Consider the following 26571-nt stretch of genomic DNA (forward strand, 5'->3'; position numbering starts at 1 on the left):
GGTAGAGTTGGACTTAGCTGGTCTTGGTTGCATAGTGTTAGCATTTGTGAAATAATATGGGTTGTGTTTTTGGGGACCACCCCTTCATACCTCCAGTGAGCCGGAACATTTCTCGGACGGTGTCGGTGGAGAGCTCCCGAAGAGGCCTTCCACTGAGACCCCCCGTCTCTGACCAGCGAGGGTCCTGGAGGGTGGGGGGCCTGGAGACGGTGGTGTTCGACACCATCAGGCCATCCACGCCCAGCTGAAAAAGGACACACCAACGACAAACTAGGAAAAATGATATCTCTCTCTCTCTCTCAGAGAGATGTTCAGCGGTTGATGTCTGAGAGATGTCACAATTCAATTCAATTTGATTCTTTAGGTCTTCATTCAATATCGATTCAATATTGATCCAAATGCTTCGATATCGATTCAATAATACGTGCAGATGACAAAAATACCTAAATATTATTTAGAATTAACCATTTCATAATGAATTAACCATTTCATTGTGCTTTAACTAGCAAAAACGGAATACACCATTGTATAGTATTGTTCCTGAGCTAAACTTGCAGCATAAAAGTATTAATCATAACATGGGCAAATGTAAAAGGGCATGTACATTTAGGCATACTCGCTTCTAGATTACAATGACTGAGTATGCTTCGGTTTTTTTTTGTGTTTTTTTTATGGAAATAATCGATTTAAAAAAAATTCTGAATCGAAATTGAATCGAGAACAAATAAATTGCAGTGCATTGATGAATCGATATTTTTACCCAGCCCTAATTCACATATGGTGAACATATACATACACATATGGTATACATATACAAACCAGTGGAGGCTTCTCTAGTGAGGAGAGGGAGGATATATACGTCTTCATATATATATATATATATATATATATATTATTATTATATTATACTTGATTAGGACCGATGAGTTTCACATTTCTGAAAACAAACGTTTAGGGGTGTTTTAAGGAAAGGTTTGTGAATGCACATAGCCAGCCATTGTGAAGCAGCCAGGGGCGATTTGTAATTAACAAAATACCCGAGACAGGACCAATATTAAAATTCCGGTGTTAACCACTCTATTTCATCCTACACAAACCAGAAAGGGGGCTCAATGTTCAAAATAACGGAATTGTCCTTTAAGTAAATTTGGTATGAATGATAATTTGTCACACAATTTGATAATCTCATTTAATTTAAATTGGAGTGGATTTAAAATAGAATTTTAAAAGAGCAATTAATCGTGAGTTAACTCACCAATAGTATGAGGTTAATTTTGATTAAAAAATGAATTGTTTGACAGCCCTAATATGTAAGGGATAATGTATAGATGTATTTCCTCAGCAGGTAAATAAGTTCTGTTGAAAATCCATTATCTTTTTAAAAAAAAAATATATATATATATATCAGACAGTGCAGTAATAAGTGTAATTTCAGTTGCAAACGTTTGTGGTGCATTATGGGTATTAAATAGTGCACTCATTCTGCAACATTGAGATTTGTACCCTCCGTTTTTGACCAGTCTACAAAATAGCAACATCCCAAATAGTGTGTTTTATACGAAACGAGCAAACAATTAATGCCATTCTTGTTACCATTTAGTACAAATCAAGGCTGACCTCTATGACGACTTCGGCAATGTCTTGCATGTCTTGAGGAGAGAGGTCTGGGGCGATCTTCACTAACACTGGAGGTTTTCTCTCACACTGCAGAGCATCTCGCTCCTTCAGCACCTGTTTCACCAACATAAACAATTGGGTTCACCAACACTGCAATTACAATTAGACATTTAGCAGACGCTTTTATCCAAGGCGACAAGGAGACAGCTCATCAGGAGCAGTTAGGGTTAACACTCAGCTAGGACTAGCAACCTTTCGGTTACAAGACAACTGCTCTACCTTCTGAGCTAAGCCGACCCGTCATATACACTTATACACATAAACAACACTATACACAACATAAAAAGTGCTGTTCGTCATGTTATATGTGTATATTTTCTGATTCGCTCCCGATGTGAGGGGCAGGACATCGCAGCAACTCCATGTTGTCTTCCATGGCAAGTTTCGGGAAATAGTTTGACTAACACTTATTCTACTACCGTCCTGTACTTCCTGCTGTGGCATCCTCCTTTGCTGTCTGCAATCAATAAAGTGTAGTTATTTCTTATCTTACCCTATCTTATAGTACTGCAAAATGATTGCTGTTTTATGACTGCACGGGCGACCTGGATGTTGGTAAGAACTTTTCAGACAATATGGCCTCTTCTACCTTATGGAGCTTAGGCTTCCCTCCTCCAAAGTGATACCTTATGAGGGCACACTCACACTAGGCCATCTGTACCGTGCACAAGTCTGTTTGACACCCGTACCGTACTCAAGTACGATGGCCTGCCCCCCCCCGCCCTTGGCCTTTGCTCACACTAGGCAATCTCAACTGGGCCTGAGTACGGTTGCCTCTTGTACATATGCCAGTATGTCGTAAAACGTCAACACCAAGCATCCGCTGCTTAGTAGAACAACACACAACACTTTATTGACTTTGTTGCTTATTTGGAGCCGTTCTACTTAGATACAGCCCTCTCTCACTGAGCGTTTTTACACTGCCAAAGAGGCCGTTTTATGCACGCCTTTTATCGCGGCACTGCCCGCACATTTACACTCCCCGAGGTAAATTGCCTGCTTGAGCTAGAACCCCAATTTACCCTTCAGGACCCTGCACACATTGGTGGTTTATTGGGTTTCATTCTGTTGTAAATGCGACGGCTCTGCGGTTCCGGGGGGAGGCTTTGGTAGTGGTGTTGCTGTGCTGTCTCCACAGAGACAACGCAGCGATATGATCATGAGCATAAATATTTATAGTTTTCTTTTATCACAGACAAAGACACACATATTTATCGTGTAAGTGTAGACACAATGAATGCATTACAACTATGATCATGAGCAGTTCTAACTGGAGGTAAGTGAAATCTGCGAGCTGCTGATCATGTGAGAGAATGTGATGCAGTCGTATTAAACAAAGACGTTGAAAGATGGTGCGATCTACGAAAGAGACGCAGAAGAACTGTCCTAACGAGGCTTTTGTCGGGATAAAGAACAAGTCGTCAGCAAAATAAAGAATATGTTGGCATTTTTGCACTTGTTAATAGTTAATCGCGTTTGTAGCTTACACTCAGACGTGAACTTATCCTTGCATGCAGGTGTCTTCATTCATAAAAAAATCAAAACATTCAGGAGTATGCTAATTATTTTAAAGAGGTCTAGACTCCGTGCGCAGCCCCGCCTTCTCAGAGTAACCAAGAAAGCCTGCGCCGTGACGAACGGGGGATTTTGGATCAAAAACTCAACTTCGCTATCGCACCAACGTGAACCGCTTGCCACCATGTTTATTGTTTAATGGGAAAGAAGGGTCGCATGGACTATACGTCATCCAGCTCAGGTTGCATAACCGTGCGTGTGCGTGTGTCGGTTCATTAGCATCTGTACCGTGGCCTTAGCACACCTCTCCGAAGTGTGCTCAGGCCACGAAATTGAACTGTACTTGAGTACGGTTGGCGTGCTCACACTAGCCAACCGATCTAGACTTTAGGGGCGCAGAGGTGTCAAGCGGACTTGGGCACTGTACAGATGGCCTAGTGTGAGTGCACCCTAAAGCAGCATATTGGCTACCCTCCTCCCATCTGATACCTTATGAAGCAGTGTGTGCAGGTGTGTCTTCCCCTGCAGGTCTCTGAGGCCAGGTGTGTTGGGACTGCTCACGTTGACCACCAGGTAGTCTGCCAGGGGGCCCATCACCCGCACCCCCTCCATGTAGTCCGCTGATGCATCCTGGGAAAGTTTGTTCTTCCCCAGATTGATGCCAAGCGGCAGGCCAGCTAGACACAGAGAGACACACAGTTATACACACACACACACACACACACCAGATGACAGACACACAAATACAGGACTCAGACGTCATATCCACATAATTACATGCATTACAGAGAAACACACATATAGAAACACACATATAGAATCTCAAACAGGCACACTGAGGTAGACATGCACAAAATGACACACACACGCACACACACACTTAGTGTGATAAATATACATACATACATATATATATATTAATGCTGTCAGTCTAACGTTTAACGTTATTAACGGAGTTAACGCAAACCAATTTTAATGGCGTTCATTTTTTTATCAAGCGATTAACGCTCTTTTGCCTTGGCAAACGTAGTTTTTTCACCTGCTGTCTAGCAACAACTAGTTACGATAGAAAAACTAAAACACCATACCGGAACTAGCTACACCGGAAACAAAACAGCAAGCACGCCGCACACACTTGTTGGGGCAAGCAAGGATACGGAGCGGGTGAAAAACTCCTTAAAAGTGTGTGTGTGTGTGTGTGTGTGTGTGTGTGTGTGTGTGTGTGTGTGTGTGTGTGTGTGTGTGTGTGTGTTTCTGTGTCACTCTGTTCGAGGCTGCACAAGAGTTCAATGTTGTCATTAGCCGTTACGTCTTTCTGACCAATCGCAGTTCAAGGCCCACCTGGGCTGTACCAATTCGGGAGGGGCCGCTCAGTTACTCCTCCACGATTTAACATGTCACACTATGCGATCACAGAGCCAGGACATCGGGTTTGTCTCGTCGGAAGACTTGCCACACAAGAGTGCGACGCTCTAGAATCTTTACTTTGTATCGTTCACGATATACGCAGCAACAAAGTGTAAATGACAATGGATCCCGAGTTCCTAATTAGGCATTATGATGGCGGTCATCTGCATAGTGCAGTGAAGTCTAGTTAGTAGAGAAGCGTGGATGAGCTGTAATGTCATCCGCACCCGCTGCCTAATATCAATATCTACCCGAAGCAATGTTTTTTCAACAATTAATATCCCGCAGCCGCCCGATCATGTAAGTGTGACCAGGCGTCCCGGTTTTGCGGAGACAGTCCCGATTTTGAGTTGCGTGTTCCGCGTCCCGACCAAAGCCTGTAGGCATGCTAAAATGTCCAACTACTATGAATGTCCCCTCTTGTCAACGATTACATAGCCAACGTGGTCTTATTATAGCCCGATCATTAACTAAAAGCCACATAGAAAGAATAAAGCATCCATATGATTTCAACAATGTGTGTGAGGGCATATGCAGCAGGGATGATCACAGTGGAATGCTTATGGAAAACCAGCGGACGAGTGGAGATGTTCGCGCATTTCAGAAGCAGGGAGATTATTTAAAAATATATGTCAAATTTGTCAGTTTGCCGTTTGTCTGGTCAATATGTTAACCTACTTAATATTTATTTATTTCAACGCGACCCGCCCGCAATTCATCCAAGTAGCCTATAACTTTTTTTTCACGCAATCCACCCAACCCGTGGATAAACCAAGGTGTCTGTGGGTATGAACACCAACCGCGTATCTTTACTAGTCTTTACTTTACTAGTTAGTTCTTTACTAGTTAGTAAACACTGCCCGTGAGCTCCAGCTGTTCATCGGATTCCCTCGCACAACTGGTGGCGGGGTTCCTTCCATGTCAACAATGGATACATCATTGCAATTCCCCCAAATTTCTTGCATGCCCAACCTTTCGTTGTGGGGTTTTCAAACTTCGCAGACAAAACAAATCGCAAGCAAGTCACATTCCACAACCTCGTCTCGTTGCCGACTTTTCAAAATCGGGTACGACTCGCAAATTTGTCTGCGCAAATGAATCGGGGCAAAATCGTGTAGTCTGAACCAGACATGATCAGCAGCTCGCGGATTTCACTTTCTCTCCAGTTAGAACTGCTCATGATGATGAGCATCTTAAAATTAACAACTATATTATTTTATCAACATAATGAATTTTGTTTTTATTATATTATCAGTAAGTAACAACTCAAAATGTAAAAAATGATTGTTGGGAAAATTCGGGACGATTCAAAATGTTTTTCGGGACGTTTCCGGGACAGTGTTGAAAAAAGTTACTTTTAACCCCTGGTCTCTGGTTATGATGGACTCAAATCCACACGGGATCATGAAAAGCATAAAACTTGTTTATTTACTCATTATGTGTCGATTACAGTGATTGACAGCCTACTGTTGCAAGAGTAGCGTATCTCTTGGCGTATCTCTTTGAGAGAATAGCGGAGCCAGTGTGTAGTATGCGTGTGGAGTGAGTGGTGAAGCTAGTGAGAGAGAAACTGCGTATGTGGAGTGAGTGGGGAAGCAAGAGAGAGAAAAGACGAGTTTAGTAGTTAGCAGAGCAATGAAAAACTGGGTGTTCAAGTTTGTTAATGCAGCATAAGCAAATGTACAGTGATCTCCATCTAAGCAAATAAAGTGGCAGCATCACAGAGGAGTTTCCCGTGTCTTGCTGCAGGTTTACTGAGTGAACCGACGTATGGGGTTTAGCTCCGGAGTAACTAGGGATCTCCTGGAGAAGACAGTATCTCCCCTGTGCTTCAATACATAGGAACGCGATCTCATTCAAAAAAACACAAGGATTACCGTTACTACGACTAACTGCATTGAGCTATCATATAATACTGTTACACTATTGACATTGATATGACGTTTTCCAACAGTATCATCAAATCAATAAAGCAGGCTATTAATACTGTTGTCTGTACTATTATTCCAATAACGCAAGGAGCCAAATGGTGCTTCCTTGGCTAATAGTAGTTCCTAGCTCCTCAAACCTCTGTCTTTGGAATGCGCACCAATGTTTACTCTTGTATCTTTCCTCTAGTCAGATAACCTTCTTGGGTCGTTTGATTCACCATTACATTTTTATTAACATGGAAAGAAAAAAAAACTGGCAAATAATCATGTTCCATCACAAAGGAACAATAAAAACATTGAATGAAAAAAACGATAGAGTGAATCGCCATCTATTTCTCCGACTTCCGTCCTCACTCCCTGCGTTTCCCGTCTTCCCGGTATTTCTGCCAGATGCCTGTGCTTAAAGGGAAATTACGCCAATCAGACTCGACAAAGATTGCCCGGGACGTTTCAAATAAAAAAAATTGGATTTCGCTAAAATAAGCAGTGGTTAAAAAATATATATAAATAACAATAGTTCTGGTCGTTTTTAGAAACTAATATGCCAAAATCGACATATTCTACCTCTAATTATTATACTTTCATGTGTTGTATATTTTTCTAGTTGAAAAATTACTAGTATAATTTTGAAAGTTTGAGCATCGAGAGATTTTATTTTTCCTAGTTTTCAGTGATTGTTTCTGTCGTAGCTCAACACCAGCGAGCAAGTCAGCAAGAGAGAGAGAGAGAGAGAGAGAGACTGTTTGAATTGTTCAAGGACTAGTTAATTGAGGCATCAGAGATTATAAAAGGATAAGGGAGATCCGGTTTGGAGGAGGTAGAGATTATGAGGAAAATGAAGTTATGGTGAGAGGGATGATTTGAGACACATACATGATGTGTACTATACAGGATGAGAGAGTTTATTAGAGAAGTAGGCAGGCACCAGGGATGTTTCCTCTCTCCTCCTACCTTTCCTAAGCTGCTGCTGGGACGCCTCCCTAGTCTTCAGCCTATGTTGAGCCTCAAGCAGACCACAGCTGTTGAACCCATACCTATAGGACACCACAAACACCAAACATTATATGCTAAGCAGACCATTAATCGAGACCAAACTGCACTCTCTGGTTCTCAGCCTTACACTTATATTATATCCAAACACACTAAATATCCAAACTTTAAGCTTTATAAAATTTAAGCTTTAAACATGGTTATGTCTTATGTGATCATCCACATATCTTTGCCATTTGATCAGTTCTTGATATATGATTGTTATTTAGAGAAAACAGGTCTCCCTAAAACACTATTCGACATTCCACCTTGCTTTCAATGCAGGTAATTATCTTTTTGTGAGGCTGTAGTGCGTGTTAGTATACTCAATACTATCCTGGAAGCCTAACCCTCATTTGGAACAGTGTTCATTTCATTGACGAATAATTATCGTCCTAGTTTTCGTCAACGACATGATTTCACTGACGAAAACAAGATGAATCAATTCCTTTTTCGAAATAAAAATCTATCTTTGAGGACAAAAACTTTTTTTTCTCAAGCTAATGTTATATTATCAGCTAACACGAAACTGGTGTTGTCGCTAAACTTGGAATACAGTACAAGCTAAAATAATCCAGCGCTGTCCTTTGACGTTACTGGAGCTCCGTGCTGTGGACACCACAGCGGGGAACAGAAACACAGGATTGACTCTGTGGTTTCTGAGACATATATATTTTTTCAATACTAATGACTAAAATTAAAAAGCCATCTATAGAGCCGTAGCACAACTTTGTTAAAAAACGACGCAGCGTCACAGATAGCCACACTTAAATACAGTTCCATTCTTATGACGGGAGAAAGGAGGAGTAATGCATTATAGAGAGACAACTTTGAGCTGTGTGTGTGCGCATGTATGAGGGAGAGAGGGGAGTGAATGAGACAGAAAAATCTGAACTTGATTGCTGCCCCCAACCCCCCCCCCCCCTTATTCCAACTCAGGGTGGGCCACTTCAGTGCAAATAAAGCTAGTGTATCCAAGCAGAATATTTCAACAGGTCTTCCTAGTGCTTCAAAGTACAAAAGAGACTAAAGAACAAGGAGAAAAGGGAGCACACCATAGCTAAATGGATTGGACGGACAGGATAACCAGTCACATGATTGAAGATGAGGACTTTTTTTTAAAGGAGGCTGACTGTTCCAAAGAAACCTCAAATAAGCAATCTGGTTTAGGCGGAGCTTCACCATCCACATAGACCATGGCGTTATACTTTAGGGCCCTATTTTAACGGTCTGAAACGCAAGTGAGAAGCGCCAAGCGCAAGTAGCTTTGTGGGTGGTTTTATGGCGATGTCGCTAGTTTACCGGCGCGTCTGCAGTCTCCAATGAGACAGATGCACATGAATTTCAAACTTCAAATGACTCAGTTTATGGCCAAATAATACGGCCTAATTCACACATGGAATAAGGTTTTCTTCCACAACTTCAGAAATAGTCCTGAGTCCTCAAATAAATTTTGGCAAAGAAAACTTATATGATATAACATATGATATGCGGTAACTGTGGTACTATTTAATGATATACGCAATATATTATAAACATCGTTTCTTATCAGTATTGTATGCATTATCGTTATCGACTTGTGTTCCTAATATGCATGTGTCCCCCCGTTAATATACATTGCCATGGACTGTATTATGGGTTACGTGTTTAGTTTACGTGTGTTTAAACAGATGGACGCACACACGCGCGCCCGGATTCATTAATTCTTTTACACATACACACACGCGCGCCCGCATTCATTCATTCTTTTTAACACTCACTCGCAGTAAAACAATGTTTTCTCACGATCAAATACTCATCAATCCTAAAAGTTATGGGCTTGTACACAATGTCTGTGTCAAGAAAATATGTGTTTGTAGATGCATTGATTTAAAAGTACAACTTATTACCGCTGTATCGGCTGTTCTTTCCCAAATAATTTTTACCAAGAATGTATGGCTAGGTAGGTGAGAGAAGCAAAGTGTATACGCGAGGTGCACAAGCAACATTATGCATGCGCCCTTAAAATAGCATCTGAACAACGCGCCACTGACTTTAAACCAGGTATTTCCTGGTTTGTGGCGCAAGTGGTTTCAGAAACTGCAAAATAGCACCAGGGAACGTTTGTGCCTGAACACGCCTCCTCCTTTCGCCGATCCGCCCCTTGGGGCGCAAGATCATTCCCTAATTTACCGACGCGTGGCGCAGGAGGGAAAAGAACGCTCTGCGCCAATTGCAAACTAGCAACGACACATGCGCCAGTGATTAAGTCAATTGCGCCGGATGCAAGATATGGCCCTAAGTGTTCAAAGCTCTCTCTCAGATTTTTTAAAAGAAATAAATCTAATGGGCAGTAGGGATGCAACGATTAAAGATTCTAATGGTACGATTATAGTCTGAGGAATAAACAATGTAGGACCGTTTCACCATTTATTCATCATTTATGATCATTTATTAAAAAACCCTAGGATGTATAAAAATCACATGAGAATTCTTAGATTATTTTGCATTTCTTCTCCATAACATTTATATTTTTTCTTTCTTTTCTTTACAATTATGGCGTTTTAAATCAATGCACTTAATTAGATCCCATGGTATAGTGCTGGAAGCCTACGTCGGCGCTACTAGCGAGCATTTACTTTCACTGCAGGACGAACATACAGGTTGCTTTTGACCACATGAAGATGTGCAGAAGTATTGCAAGAGTTTATTTTTAAGTTTCCAAAAAACACAAAACATCATAACCCCCTCATCCGCTACACTATATTACACTAGGATAAAAAAATAAAACTCCAGTATACAGTTATTGAATCCTCTAATAGGTTAAGGAAACTAAAGAACATCCTTAAAGTAAATTTACAAGAAAAGGGAATCTTGGAGGACGAAAAAGGTGAGTCGTTGGGCTTACCTTTGAACAGCAAAAAGAGCTGCTTATGTTAAAGATGGAGTTGGAAAATGGTAAACGTCAGAAAAAAGTAGAATTAGAAATTAACAGAAAATGTAACTGCGACACCCCTTGGCTGAGGTAAGGAGTAGACTTGACCGCCTCCAGCTCCCAATACTTTCGTTATACAACTCAATTCTAAGCTTTGTTCCTGTACATATTGAAGGGATTTGTTTTTATTTATGTGTTTGATTTTTTTTTTTGCAGAATAAAATGGCTTTGAAAGCGTCCAGAAAAAACGGCAAGAAAGAAGAGGTGCCTGCTGAGCCCATTCGGAACATGCCCTTGTTAAGCTACTGGAGAAGCACAGAGAAGTTCTTTCTATGGAATTCAAATCGGCCATAAATTCCCTCGAATGGACTTTGTCCAGACAATGGTCACAGGCCACGGAAACCGCCTGACTTCGCTCGAAGCCTATGCGAATCAGCTAAGATACAAAATGGAGGAGATGGAGGCTAAATGCGCTGCCATGTAGTAGAGCTACAGCAAGCTAAATGCTTAAATGATCTACCTTGCGCAATAATATCAGAATAACTGGCCCGAGTCAATTGAAGGTGCACAGCCGACTGATTTTTTTCTCCATACTGCTGGTGGAACTCCTTGGTGATCAGGTCCTCGCTTCGCCGCTTGAGCTTGATCGGGCTCAAAGAGCATTAACTGCCAAGCCAAACGCCAGGTCCAGACCAAGCGCGGTAATAGCAAATCCATTATAACATGATCATGGAAAGCTGTTTTACCAGGGGAAACCTGTGGCGATATTTGAGGACTACTGCCCTGAAGTCGTTGAACTAAGTGCAGCGTACTGAGAGCAGATGTCAGCACTCTACCAACAGGGTTTCAAGCCATCACTCCCATTCCCAGCAAGGCTACAGATGACAACCAAAGACGGGGTGAGATAGCACTTTGCATCAGTGCAGGAGGCCATCACTTTCCTTGAAACTTGATAGGATAATGCATCACTATCTCCGTTCAGAAAAGAAGAGCGATAACGAATAACTGAACTAGTGTTGGCAGGTTCAACCTGTGCTTCCTTAGCATTGTTGTGCTGTATGTTAAACTTCAGAGCCTACACTGCTGCATAAAATATGACATAAGCTCGTCCGGAACATCTTTGTTTCACTGTAAAGTTATAGTTTCATTACTCATGCTGTCATTACATATAGGGGTGGGAAAAAAAGTTGATTCTCCGATCCATCGCGATTCTCTCTAAAAACGATTTGCTCTCGATGCAGATAAGTTAATAATCAGAATTTTAAAAATTACATTTGTTCGCCTTATGCAACATTTTGTTCGCCTGCTGCAGAGCACTACAGAAAACTCCTTTCTGCATGCTGGTTCTCGTCTATACGCGCCATACGCGCCACACACGTATAGACTGCGCATGCGCGCCAAACACGTGCGAGACTGCGAATTGTTTATAAACTTTAAGTAGAGACAAAATGGCTGAGAGCAGCAAACCTTTACGACCTGCACCGGCTTCTTTAAAAGCTCCCGTATGGCAGCATTTTGGGTTCTATGAGGTAGATGGGGAGTTGGACAAGACCTACACCGTGTGTAAGGAGTGTAGAAGTCCAGTAAAAAACTTTGGCAATACAACAAATCTGCGAAACCACATTTTGCGATTTCACTCGGAGTTGGGAGAAAAGCGACCCGGTCCTGATGGCAGCCAGAGGACAATTGAGCAGGCAGTGGCACAGCTGCCACCGAACTCGGAAAGGGCCAAACGGATTACAAAATCCATTGCACAATTTATTGCAATGGATTTAAGACCATACTCTGTTGTGGAGAACAAGGGTTTTCGGGAGATGGTGCATACTCTGGAGCCAAAGTTCAAGATACCTTGTCAGCGATTCTTCACAGACACCGCAATCCCTACACTCTACGCTGAAACCAAATCCAAAGTTTTGGATACTTTGAAGAACGCTGGAAGGGTGGCTATAACATGCGATGCATGGACATCAATCGCCACGGTGTCCTACGTTACCGTAACTGCGCATTTAATCAACGATGAGTGGCAGCTAGTATCACTTGTACTCCAAACAAGAGCAATGTACGAGAGTCACACGGGCGCAAATGTGGCTGGCTTGTTGAAGAAGGTAGCACATGAGTGGCATCTGAATGACAACGACTTAGTTTTAGTCACAATGCTTCTAATATGGTCGTTGCAGGCCAACTTGGAGGATTTGTGCACTTGAGATGTTACGCCCACACCTTGAATCTGGCTTGTCAGCGAGCACTCAAGTTGCCTGCGCTGTCTAAGCTCCTGGCGAGGATTAGACGCATCGTTACATTTTTCCACCGCAGCACCGTCGGCCTTGGTCTGCCGTGTCACAAACTGATAACAGACGTCAGCACCAGGTGGAACAGTGCGTATGAGATGGTGGATCGTTTTTTGGAACAGCAGCCGGCTATCTGCGCCGCTTTACTCTCTCCCAAGGTGAGGAAAGGAGAAGCTGATCTCTGTACTCTCACTGAGACAGATGTCTACAACGCAGAGGATGTAGTTAAGGCCCTAAAGGCAATGAAAGATGCTACTACACTCATATCAGAGGAGAGCAGCCCCACAGTGTGTTTGATTGCCCCACTGCAAGCTCAACTCTGCCAGGAAATGACGGGCAACATTGCAGAATCATCAATTACCCGCGAGATAAAGCAGACCATCAACGCGGACCTCAGCAAAAGGTACAACTCTGACCTAGAGAGAAGCCTACTTCGTTCAGCTTCTGCTCTAGACCCAAGATTCAAGGGAATGCCTTTCCTTTCTGAGGAGGATATAGAGGAGACATTTGGAAGAGTTGTTGCTGAGGCTGCATCACTTGAGGTAAATAATGCTATTTTATTGTAACATTGTACGATTTTCAAGGTTAACCATTTCCTTTGTGGAATCATAAAATTGTACAACATAACACACAATTAAATTACAATATTGAACAGATAGGTAGCCTCATTAATGTATGGTTATTATTTTTTTTTATGTGATTAGGATTGGAGATATTGACATGATATGGAAATATGAAAATGAGGCCGCTGTGGTAATCTGTTCTTATTGTGTTTACCTACAGCAACAGGTGAGAGTGGAAGATGAGGAAAGCCAGCCCAACATAGAGGACACCCACACCACTGAGGAGCAGAACCAAAGCTTCTCCACTTCAAATAGAAGAGCTGCCCCCTCTTTGCAAAACCCCTGTCCTCCTAAGAGACGAGCTTCATCCTCTTTGATGGAGAATCTACTGGGGAATACCTTCGCTGGTGCCACAGCTCAGCACCCCATCTCTGCCTATGCTAAAATTCAGGAGGAGGTTAGAAAGGTCCGTGGTGGTCCACCAATTCCTCTCTCTGAGGACCCTCTCAGCTGGTGGAGAAAGATGAGGCGGTGTATCCCCTGCTTTCTAAGTTGGGCAAGCGATACTTCTGTATTCCGGCAACCAGTGTCTCTGCAGAAAGAGTCTTCTCTACTGCAGGGGATATTGTGACTGCCCAACGGAGTACACTCACACCAGACATGTCGACCAGCTCCTGTTCTTACACAAGAACTTGCATATTACATCCACCAGTTATTAAGCACTTCTACTGTTACTGTTTGTTTAATAAGTTTGCACTTCCATGGTACACTGCCATTATTTCATTGTAGCACTGTTATATTTCTGTTTACTTTTCTTCCTCATATTGCACAGTGTTTTTATATGAGCTGAATTCCAAGCCATACTTTTTGCACAATGTGTTCAAATGCAAGTGGCATACAATTGTGTAGCATAGAAAATGCAAGCTGCATTGATTATTGCAATGTTCATGTTCAAAGTCATATTTGTGAAAGAAAACCTTTTTTCCTAATAATAATTATTGGAGATGGTAATTCATCTTTTGATTGTCTTAAATTATCACAAAAGTAGGAAGTGATTAGCCAACTCTGAGGAGCAAACTCAGATGTATATATATATTTTTGAAAATCACACATGTGATGTTCATAAAAAAATTGTTGCATCGAGATGCATCGATAATCGGTCTAGAATCGAATCGTTGACCTCTGAATCGGAATCGAATCGTGAGGCGCCAAGAGATTCCCACCCCTAATTACATATATCCATTTCATATAGGCATGAATGAATCATTCATATTTTCAGTCTCTCATTTTGCAAGTTATTTACTTATTTTTATTTTATTACCCATCTTAAATTTAATGCAGAGTGAATTGTACTGGGCAAGATTCACCTTGAATTGCTTTTATGTGTAGGAGTGAGAGTGCGTGTATCATGTATGCATATGTCTGAATAAGTCAGTTGTATATGAATATATTTCTTTATTTGTTTACTTTTTTTATGTATACTAGTAATATTACAACTAGAAAAACTCATTTTTTTATTATATGTTATATGTATATAACATATAATATATTATATGTATATGTCATTAATATTTTTTCTCCCCAGCAATCTCATTTTCATTTATTTTAAGTTTAAGGTTGTTTTTAGACCCTCAAAGCTGATTGCATTTGTTTATATTCTGAGGCCCTTGTACGACTATGGGAATGAGGGCACGAGCGCAAAGAAGTAGATGCTCGGGTTGGTAAGAGTTTGGAAGAGCTTGCAACTGGTCTATGCGGTTGCTATCTCGGAAAAGGTTTTAACGCTTTCCTGTTCTTTGCAATATTTCTGGGGTTCGTGGAAAGGGAAGGGTCAGTTTAACTTAAATAATGGCACACAATTAGGTTTCTGTTGCATTGGCTTAGAGTAGAACTGTTAAGGGCTGATGATCGTTCCACGTTCACGCAACGCAATGACCACACAGATGCTTTATGGTTTATGGTTCTGTGTCGGGAACAGCTGCATAGTCAGCTGTTCCTATTTATGGCTTAATGAGCCCTCAACACCGCCCCCTCTGTGTGATGTCAGTACTGACCACAACCGTAAGCACACTGAAGCTGCCCCATTGTAACAGGAATACATAATATGTTCTATGCTGATATGTGTAGTATACACTAAACTAGTATTCTTTAAATTAACATCCCTTCTAGCATATGATGGGTAGTTACCTCAATGCTGTGAGTTGGAATGTCAAGGGGTTAAACCATCCAATTAAAAATAAAAGTATTCACCCATCTTATTCAGTTCAACGCAGATATTGTCTTCCTACAGGAAGTGTAGGCAAGAGCAAGGGGAGTCTCCATCCTCATTGCAAAGACGTACTCTTTGAACTAATCAATATTACTGCTGATAAGACTGGTCGATTTATAATTGTTAAGGGGAAACTATTTCACACTAATGTTTTCTTGGCTAACGTATATGCCCCAAACAAAGACGATGCTAACTAGGCATAACATGGTAACTTTACCCTCGACACGAAAACTTCACTTGAATTCACCAAAAATGTCACCTCTACTAGATAATGTACCTTACACTTTTTTTGATAATGAGAGGGTGGGACGGGTTGGAGGGGAGGGACAGCCGGGAGGTAAGGGTTGCTTTTGTCATAACTGTCAAATTTGAACTGTTTTGTTTTTTTGCTATTTTATGACCACATACTTTACTGTTGTACAACCCACAGCAATGTGATATATATATGCTCAACCCTGGGAATGTTTGTATAAATAAGAAAAACTAATAATTTTTTTTAAAAGAACAGTCTACCTGAGGGACTTGCTACATACGTAAATTAATCCAAGACTACACATCAAAATGAATACATTTGAACTCACAAGCGTATATTTGGTGAGCAATATACTGAGAGAAACGTTAGTCCGACGGGAACTGTGTCTACAAACTTTTACGCCAGGCGGTGGGGTCCTAGTGAAGGGGTACGTCACTACTGTCAACGACAGGGTAATTGTAAAAAGGAATGCCCGGAAATGAAAGCTAGAAATAGATCATCCAGGCCAAGGGTAAAGCAAATGTGTTTGCAGCTCCAGCGTGCTCAATGGTAATTCCATTTATCTCCAACTCCCCTTTTCAGATGAAGGCAAAACCCAGTGGTACGTCTGAAGTGGATTCAGGTTATGCACCGTTTATCTCTGAGGGATTTGTGTCTCTTTTGGATAGCAATCAGAGGGACACAGTTAAGATCTTACAGGATTCAGGTGCTTTTAAAACACATTTGTACATGCATTCGTTTGACCTTTTTCACCTCAGGGAATTTGCTGGGCATTGGGTTACAAACCATTTTTTTACCGGTACACAAGGTGTGTTTAACACTTGCATTAGTGCAGGCGGAAGTCGAGGTTGGGGTGCGCTCGGAGCTGCCTGTAGTGGGCATTGACAGCATGGGGAAGGGTGTGTGTCAGATACATCCTTAAAGGAACTGTTTACCCAGGTTGTCCCTTCGACGTAGGACCATGGGTACATTCTTCAAGATTATGTACTGGTGAGGAAGTGGGTTTCTCATGGGCAGGACTAAAGGAATGCAATTTTTTTAATTGTATTACCTTTCAAATATTGGTATGACTGCTCATGAGAATCTAGCAGAACACTTGGGTGTAAAAGAACTATGATAAGATTCTTCTGGCAATAATTAAAAACTGAGGTGTCTGCCTTCATTTAGACACACCTGCCAGCTAACTAGCAAGCCCAATAATAGAATCAAGCGTGCTCCGTTATACCCAATACCGGCAATAGGTAAATCTTTTTTTGCATCTCATTATTGATTGCATTATGCCATATACCTAACGTCACCTCTAGGTTGTTTGCTCAGGTTTCTCATTAAGCCCAATAAAGCCTCATCCACAGAGCCATGGTTCTTTCGAGACTTTCCATCAAACTCTAAAGTCATTGTTACGTGCGTAGGAAGTTGCCAGAGAATTGGTTCAAGAGATCATAGGGTTTAGTCCAAATTACTTTGTGTTTGCCCATAATGTGGGTTGCCCTTTGACTGCAGTACAGGATCAGTGGAAGTCCAATGAACCACCACTTAATTTCATTGAATACGGTAACGGAATCAGGCACAGAATGTTTGCAGCTGTATGGAAGTAAATCTATCTCATCAAATTTTGATTGAATTTTAAGCTGTGAATATTTATGCATTGAAATAATGTATCTGGATTTTTTTAATCTAAATTTAACTTCACATTTTCAACAAATCATTTTCACCTTTATTTACGTTAAAAATTTCAACTTAAATATTTTCAACATCCACAAATTCAACATGCCAAAGTCAGCTGCAAAAAATCAATGTATGAAATTCAGCGTTAACATCGGGGGACCCAAGGAGGAGCAATTTTTTTTTTAAAGGTGCAATTAGGTGGTACATATAGTATAAAGACTGTTGCCATATTGTAATACAATACTGTGAATATATCATAAATATTGCATTGACACAATCATATCAGAATAGGATACAATGCATATTTGTCTATCCAATGAGCTCCAATGGGCTAAACTCACAGTTTCAACTTCTCAGAGTCATACTGTACACCTATAGTTGATGCGGCAACATTAATCTGACAATACACCAATGTTACCTAGTTTGGTAAATTACAGTACTGTAATTGCAATGATACAGTAAGTAAAATGAAAAACACGACAGTAAGAAAATGTTCAGACTGTCTTTCAGGGGATGTAGTTTAGTAAGGTCCACCACCGTTGCTTCTCTACCAATAAAAAGCTACAGTCAGTGTTTATGACGTTGATTTACCTTTGAGCATTTACTAATATAGGCTACTGTGTAAAATGCTGTTTAGAATTAACGTTTGTATCAAGAAAGAAAGACCCAGCGAGTGACGCTCTTATTCCTGCTCTCCTTGCTTGACCGCGATATAGCATCTAGGATTGATTGCTCTTCCTTGGGTCCCCAGATGTTAATACTGAATTTCAATCATTGAATTTTGCAGCTGTCTTTGGGGACGTTGAAAATATTTAAGTTACATTTTTTAACGTTGAATATATATATATATATATATATTTTTTAACATTGAAAAATAAAAGGCAAAATTGATTTGTTGAAAATTGAAAGAGTTAAATTCAGAGGCAAAAAATCCAGATACGTTATTTCAATGCATAAATAATCACTGCCTAAAATTCAATGGCTTTTTATTTTCAAAATCCGATGAGACAGATTTACTTCCGTACAGCTGGGGAGATTGCTCAGAGAAAGTCAAAACTATCCCAGAAAAATATGAAGGGATGGTTTGATCGTAAAGTTCAGAAACAGAACTTGGAAGTGTTGGTGTTGTGTGCTATGGTAGGTTCACCTTTTCAAGCAAAATTTGAGGGCCCGTACACAGCTGCGCATCAGGTGTCATAGTTAAATGTCTTGATTAAAATGCCTGACAAAATAAATGTCTTACACCACTGCACGTTGGGTGTTCAAGGAATCCGGACAGACTGGAAGACCTGCTCTTCTAGCAGTCCAGTGGTGACATCATATCATCATATTGCGACCTCTGCTAAATAATTCAGAGGCTCTAGGTTACTTGAAGGACATGTTGGGACATTTAGATGAACCCAAATGTAAGGAGATGGCTGATATCATCCTCAGGCACTTATTTTCTGACACGAGGTTGGAGATGCTCAGCCTATCAACATTTCTACCGGGTCTCTCCAGAGAAATGGGATATATTGTAAAGTGAAGTAGAATACCTGTTGGAAAATGATCAACTTTCAGACCTTGTAGTGATTTCCAAAAAGCAGTGGTTTAGAGGGGATTCTTTTAGTGAGGGGACCGTTTATGACGTCATCAAAAGTGAAGTGAAGAGTGAAGAAGTTTGAAGTTTGTTACTTGCCAAATATGGAAACTGTAGCTAATCTCAATTGTAATCATAAAGATGTTTGATAATAATGCTTCTTTCTCATTACCCCGCACATTACAACCACCAGAGTTTCCGCACGGGCGTTGCTCGCGCACAACCTCTAGTAATTAAACCCGTAGTTATAATATGGAAACCCCGGTCGATAATGTAACAAATTGCTGAGCACATAATATAATTACATTTTGCTTATGTAACAACGTATAACATTTAGGTTCACCTATTATGCAATGAAGCAAGCATAATCATTTTCTCCTTACGTTATGAAGTAAGTATAATCATTTTCTCCCTTAAGTCTGAGCATTTGATTACATTATAAAATTAGTAAATGTATGGGTTACAGGGGTAATTGTTCAATGGAAAGTAGTATATTATGCATGCAAATCAATTATTCAATAGCTTTACTGTTATTCAGTCTTCTTAAACTGAAATTTTTATTCATTTACAGAAGCAGCTTAGTGGAATAAACTAAGTGTAATAAAAGCTAAGGCAGCAACCTACAAAACTAAGCATGGCTTGTGTGGGGGAGGGGGAGAGGGGAGTTGCGAGGGCAAGATGACGGATTGTACATTGGCTACCTGACGTGAGGGTTTAAGATGTTTTTTTTTGACAACAGTCACACATAGCCTACACACAAAACATTAGAAAAATAAAACTAAAACATCGGCAGGGGAGAGAGGGGATATCAATATCGCAAGACATTTTGGGAGGCACAAGGAGGAGGGTAATATTAAATTTCTGCGTATGTAAGCGCGTCGGCCTCTGTAATGGCGCATTCCCACTAGGTGGGAATGCGCCAGTTGGGCAGAGTCTGGCATTAAGCGCGCTGAGCCGCTGCTATATTACGGCACTCGGGATACAAAGCCGTCTAAAAGGGTGCCGAAAAGGTGGAGCTACACACGCCGTCCGTTCATTGGTGACAGAATCGTTACTTCCGCTCGACAGCGGGATAAAAACAAACTAGGTATTGCTGGACAACGGCGAAACTTGTTTATTGAACAACTTGCACACGGCATATGCACACTGGACCAAGTGTGGAGGAGCAACTTGGGCGACAGGCCTGCTATCACAAGGTACTCATCTCGCTTCTGAAAACATTGGACCCTAAGCTTTTTTTTTGTGTGTGTTTTAAATGTGTTTGTATTATAATTGGTAATGCCTCATTTGCATCCTTCTTAAATGTTTTGTATTGTTATATATAATTTTTTTATATGTATGTACTGTGCATCTGTTGTCAAAAACAACAGATGTTTATTGAAAGTCCTATTATCTCATTTATTAAAAATCACTTAAAACACATTTATGGAGCAAATCCAAAATAACCAAAGCTCCTAACATCGCAATGCTACCACCAGTTTACATACAGGCTAGGCCTGCAGTCACGAAAAACACATTGTCTATAAATACAAAACGGTTTCAACAAAAAACAAGTTAATCATGCTTTTGATTTGGGTAACATGCCAGCCAACTTTCAGTGTTTAATGAAAAGCTACTGTTTCTTACTTGGGCAAAGTGGTGGGGCAAGGTTAGGTTGCCATTCAGGCCTACCCACATCCAGCAACGAAGAGAGAACATATGCGTTTCTTGGGACTCGTTGGATACTGACGCAGATTTTGTAACCATTTTTCTACTATAGTGGTGTGTGAAATATTTTTTTCCACTTAGTAACTATAATTTCGGTATTTTACTAACCTAACTAATTACTCATCCGGGATTTCATCTGGGCTTTTGCACGCAAGGTAAAAAAAAAAAAAGTAGCTCTCACATAGGAGTTGAAACAATAGCGTTGATAGCTAAAAAGGGTACTTCTTCGCCTATATGGCAATTTGCAACACATTTATGACCTGAGGATTGGACAGCCATGGGACACGACTGAAGTTGTGTCCAAGATCTGCTCATGTGTGATCCGCACTAAAGATGGGCAGACGACGAATATTCATGACCTTGTGTGTGCGCCACGCAGAAGTTAATAGAAATGCTGATAAACAAAATAGCTCAGAGCATAGATAAGGATTGTGAACGTTTACAATGTCTCATGTCAATTTAGAATAGGCTAAATGTGTCGGTGTCGGCAGACTAACTTTTTCTTATTAGGATAATGATGCTGCGCACCTCCTCTTTGCAACGGAAGATATAAAACCATTTAATTTAACAAATACACACTAAAACAGATATTTTCGTTTTAAATAAATATTTGGAAACGAAAATTCTTGTTTTCAGCAGTATGCCTCTGGTTTTGAGCGGGTCTGCAGGATCGCACTCTGCACAACCCAGTCAGTAAAAAAGTTAACGTCATGGTCACGTATGACTCCGTAGTCAACGCTCTCCAAGCATCGTGGTGATGGCAAATTTCTCTGCAAAGGACAGGATCTCACTGAGGGAGGATGCTGCTTCGCTGTACATTTTCTCCAGACACACATTCAATAGTTTGGCGACATGGCACTGTTTAATCTTCCCCTCGACTACGCTTATGGGCAGCATATCTCTTAAAAAAAAAAGAAAAGATTAAAATTTTTAGAGTCGACTTGAGTACGAGTTGAGAATCGATCGTTGATTCAACACATTGATCACATCCCTAATCTTAAACTGCCGCTTCAGTGCATTAGCCACAGAAGAGCTATGTGACAATAAACAAGCATTAAAAGGTTAAATGTACAGTGTAAGACATGTGAAAAAGACAAGAGGCAGAAGAAGAACAATGTCAAAATCAATAATTATTTGTGTAGCCTGTAGTGATGGGTCGGTCGCGAACGATTAGGTCAGAACGAACAAATCCCGAAGGTGAACGACGAGAACTGATTCCAAAAACAAGAGAACTATGACAAAAATATGTTCACGTAAATAAAATATACAAACGAACAGAGCTTCGTCTCCCCGCGACCTTATATTGATTGAGTCTTAAACGTTCTCATCGATTCAGCCAATGAGAGCAGGTAGCAATCGCGCTGCCATGGCCCATGGGTAAACAAATGATAAGGCACCACTACACAAGTTAACTAACGATCGCTGTAGGCTTCAATATCATGCAAGCACTTCATGTTTTTTTTTTTATTTTGTTCTACATCACAATTGCATGATTTAATAAAGTATTGTTTTAACCTACCATTACGAGCCTTGTTTGGTCTAGTTGCTAACGTGCTTCACTGCTTATTAGCTCTACTTGGAAGACGCCATTTAATTGTTACTGCACCCCATTATGTATTAAGGATATTTATGAAAAAAAAGGCACGTATGTGCTTTATATACATGCTTAATATTTACACTTAATCTGGGTAATTTCGCCAGAACATTAGAAAGTAGTAGGCTACATGCATATTGATTAACATTTATTCCATAATTTCCGATTCCCTGGCAAATAACGTAACAGACCATCTGACTTAACAAACTAATCAAACGAACGAATCGTGATAATGAACGGAACTGAAAGAACTGATCCCGGAAAAGAATCGTTTTGCCCATCCCTAGTAGCCTGACAAGGTATTTTCACAGACTAACACGTCACATCTCTGGAATAGGCTCACGTATTTAATATAGCATGCATATGCATTAGTTATATTCTCAATTTGACTTACGGAGCAATCCCTGCAAAGTTTTTGGTTACCTACAGAAGAGACCAAGATTAGTGTGTGTCTGACAGGGGGTGGGGGGTTGGCATCATGATGGTGGCTCTCCATCGTGATGTCGGTCACAACCCTAGGTGACAATCAGCCCAAGAGTAAAACAAACAGTAAAGCCCACATCTCTGCTTGATTTGATTGCCTGCCTGGGGCAAGTGTGATAATGACATGTGGTTCGACTCCCTGCGCTGAAAAGTTGGGAATATTTGAATTTTTATGTGCATGTAAAAACCACTAGAAAAGCGGGACTCCATACTTAACCAGAAGCCTATTACCATCATTGCAGGCCTAACTGTTAACGGACTGAGATGAACGGCTTGAATGACACAATTTAGGACCATTGGCACCTCTAAGCACCATGTTTGTAATAGCTGTGTTTAAGGGCAATACAAATGACCTGATTAATGGTGGCTTGGAGTCATGAGCCTACCTGTTAATGACAGCTTGGTCCGCCGGTAGTCTGAACACGCGGGGCTTTGGGTTTCCCTCCTGCGGTCTGGGGGTGATAGTGCCCACCTCTACAAAGCCGAAGCCCACTTTAAACAAGCCGTCTACAGCCTCCCCATGCTTGTCGAAGCCCGCTGCTATCCCAATGGGGTTCCGGAACTTCCTGCCCATCACGGTCACTTCCTGTGTGGGTGAGGAGGACATTGACTCATTTCAAATACAATGGCAATGATTTCAGTGTTCATTGTGATGTTTTCATTGCATTGTGTTGCTTCTCAAAGAGCATGCAGTGTATTGTTCCTGCTCTGGGTTTACTACAGCTGTCCATAGACAAGGCGCATAACTGACTGCTTCAACAAACAAATTTACTTTTCACAACATGACATATACTTGTCCACTCATTTCAGCATCTGCATTCAATTTGATATACATATAGGCTACTTATAGCCTATATAATATAATATAATATAATAAGGGTAAAAATAAGTTAAACCCTTTATATACATCTTTGAAATCAAACAGTGGCCAGTCTTTATGGAGACAGAGATTTACGTTCTGTCTGATTATGCACCGTATTCACATCCTGTCACTACAAAATTAACTGCCACATGTAAGACACATGGCACAAGTGTTTGTGCAAAACTATCTGTTCTGCATGTTAGTCTTTGTTTTCTACATGTTACATTCACCTCTTCATTGTTAACGATAGTATTTAGGGTTTTCGATAATTTCTGAATGGAATTATAAAGGCTCCATAAGGGCGGTTTACCACCCTGTAGTTCAGTAGACTATGTCCAATTCATGTGTGGATTTAGTTAGGCAAATGAAAAATTGTGAACAAATGCCTCTCGGCTGAGCGGTTTCCTCTTCTGTTAGGCACAATAATAAAAAAAACGTATGCAGTCTTGGAATTCTTCATTTAGCTTTGGTAAAAACTTCAATGCTTTTGCAAGCACTATAATAATAATAATAACAATAATAATAATAATAAGTACATTTTATATAGCGCCTTCCTCACACTAAGGGTCGCTTTACAGATTCATCAGAGCACAAACGGAGCAAGACAGCACAACAAGAAGTACAACACAATAAAAATAAAGCACTGAAAAAGCAGTTGCTTTATATAGTGTCTAATCACACTTAGACCTGATGGTATGTCACCTTTAAATCAATGTAGTCATCTCCACTAATGTTATATACAACATTTTTTTTGTATACAACACAAAAATTGAAAAAAACAACATTTTCAATGTAGGTTTAGGCTGTCGAAACAGAGTGACTAAAATCTAGTCACTCTGCTGTGTTGGCTGTTCTTTTACCAAAGCGTGTTGCAGTGTAGAGAGACACAAACCTTCACTTGGTATTGGTGACCAATTTTGGTCTTGGGACCCAAATTGTGTGTGTGGGAAAAGTTTGACTTGAGTGACTGAGCACCCTGCACTCACCCTGTCGATAGTAGCTTAAAGCAAAGTTTCAATTTGATCACAAAGCTGCATTTTCTTCTGTGCCAACATGCCGATTTCTACTTTATTTAAAGTATGCCAAGGCTTGGGCCCAAAGGGTGTGGGTTGTGGTTCATACCTACACACAGGACATACAGGGACAGAGCATGTGTTTGCGTACCAGTGAGGCAGGGTCCTGGTACCAGTTCAGCGGGGACACCCCCAGACTCAACAGTTTCACCGCCATCACATGAGCAGTCTCCGCTTCCACGATCCTCTGCAGAAGCGGCATGAGCTGGTTGGCATAGAAACGCTCATCTCCGGCAACGGTGAGGTAGGAGGTGAACACGAAGGCCCCTGAACCAAGGATCTTCACAGCATCCGTCAGACGTTTCTGGTGACCAGATACACTAATATAAATCTTGGGGCGGGTTGGTGCCTCAACTCCTGCAAAAATGCCTAGTGGAGACTGTGGTTCAAATCTATCTAATGCTCATTTGCTAAGTCATGTATATCCCTCGCTCTCCCTCCACCCACGTTCCTGTCCGTCAGTCATTACTGTTGGGTCCATAAAAAGGGAGGGTCCCGAAAATGACCTTGTAGTGACAGGTAATAATGCTCTACAATTTGATATCTGTAATGTTGGCACCTTCCCTGGAGTTAAGAATATCATCGTCAACAATCATACGTTGCTATTAAGGAGTTCTGGGACTCAATTATTGATATAATAAGAGAATATTATATATTGATCAGGGATTACGGGGGTTACAGGCTCTCTAGTAACCAGCAAGGCATAGACATCCGATTTAAAATAACACAAGTTATGTAACGTCACGAGACACAGCACTATGGGAAGTTGAAAGAACCAAATTAATAATAGGGGGAAAAATGTCATTACCGAAGGTAGGTTTAAGGGTTCACCGGAACACTGTTGTAAATAAAGCGAATAAACGTAAGACACTTTCTATAAAATATTTCAAAGTAGCTACACGAATCCATTACTCTAACATTAGGGAAGGTGGTTCTCAATGAGCGATATTATTGCCAAGACCTTCTTTAAATAGCTGAATGTTAACTGGCTGACATAAATATTAAAAATACATGAAATAATCAAGGTCTGTGTGTGTATATATCACATACAGTATTGCGAGGATTTAGTCCTGGAAAGTATTCGTCTTGGCTTGTATGTTAATGATTTTAAGGGGATGCTTCCAGTATTGACTGTCTGACGTGACTACCATAGATCACTGCCCATCATAACATTCGTTATATAGTTGTCCACATAGAGGTGTGCCCTACCACCCCCTACCCACCGAAACACAAAATGTATCCTACTGATCAAATTGATCGCCCCAAATTAATTTAAAGATCTCCTCGAATACATCCAAGATAGCAAACGAAATCTTTCGAAGAAATACCTTAATGTGATATGCCATGGAGCGGCACGTGGTGTACCCGTTGTTATCACTTCTTCTTCTTCTGTTTAATGGCGGCTCATCGTTTTTCACTATATACCGCCACCTACTGGACTACTAAACAGGAGTGTGTAACAAGGACGTTGGCATATGATACTTTAAATCATAAAAATAAATTCAGAGATATATATATATATATATATTTAAGGTTAAATTCTTCTAATTAGTTCAGTATCATTAAGATAACAAAATACCTGCTTCTTTGTCCCTCCATTCCTTGCTCCTGTAAAATATTGTGAATGTCATTTTCTTCATCCAGTTCTTTCCATTTCTGCCTGTGCTGGTCAAATTTTATTAATTTAAATAAAACATGATTAACATCCTATACAGCTTTGCACTCAGAGCATACACCATTACTTTTATATATTATTGCTAGA

General features: G+C 40.7%; 1 protein-coding gene across 1 annotated transcript in view; it reads right to left on the reverse strand.

Moving 5' to 3' along the window:
* Positions 1-26187, reverse strand: part of dhodh (dihydroorotate dehydrogenase) — a 29389-nt gene extending 3202 nt beyond the window's left edge. The window contains exons 1-7 of the mRNA XM_079736724.1: positions 26138-26187; positions 24901-25113; positions 23261-23460; positions 7482-7564; positions 3682-3869; positions 1618-1731; positions 91-244 (exon numbers count right to left, since the gene is read on the reverse strand). Coding sequence (XP_079592850.1) covers positions 91-244; positions 1618-1731; positions 3682-3869; positions 7482-7564; positions 23261-23460; positions 24901-25113; positions 26138-26155 — 970 coding nt within the window. The 5' untranslated portion in view covers positions 26156-26187. The remainder of the gene's footprint in view (positions 1-90; positions 245-1617; positions 1732-3681; positions 3870-7481; positions 7565-23260; positions 23461-24900; positions 25114-26137) is intronic.
* Positions 26188-26571: the final 384 nt, after the last annotated feature.

Source organism: Pollachius pollachius (genome assembly GCF_949987615.1).
Source record: "Pollachius pollachius genome assembly, chromosome: 5".
Lineage (NCBI taxonomy): Eukaryota > Metazoa > Chordata > Actinopteri > Gadiformes > Gadidae > Pollachius > Pollachius pollachius.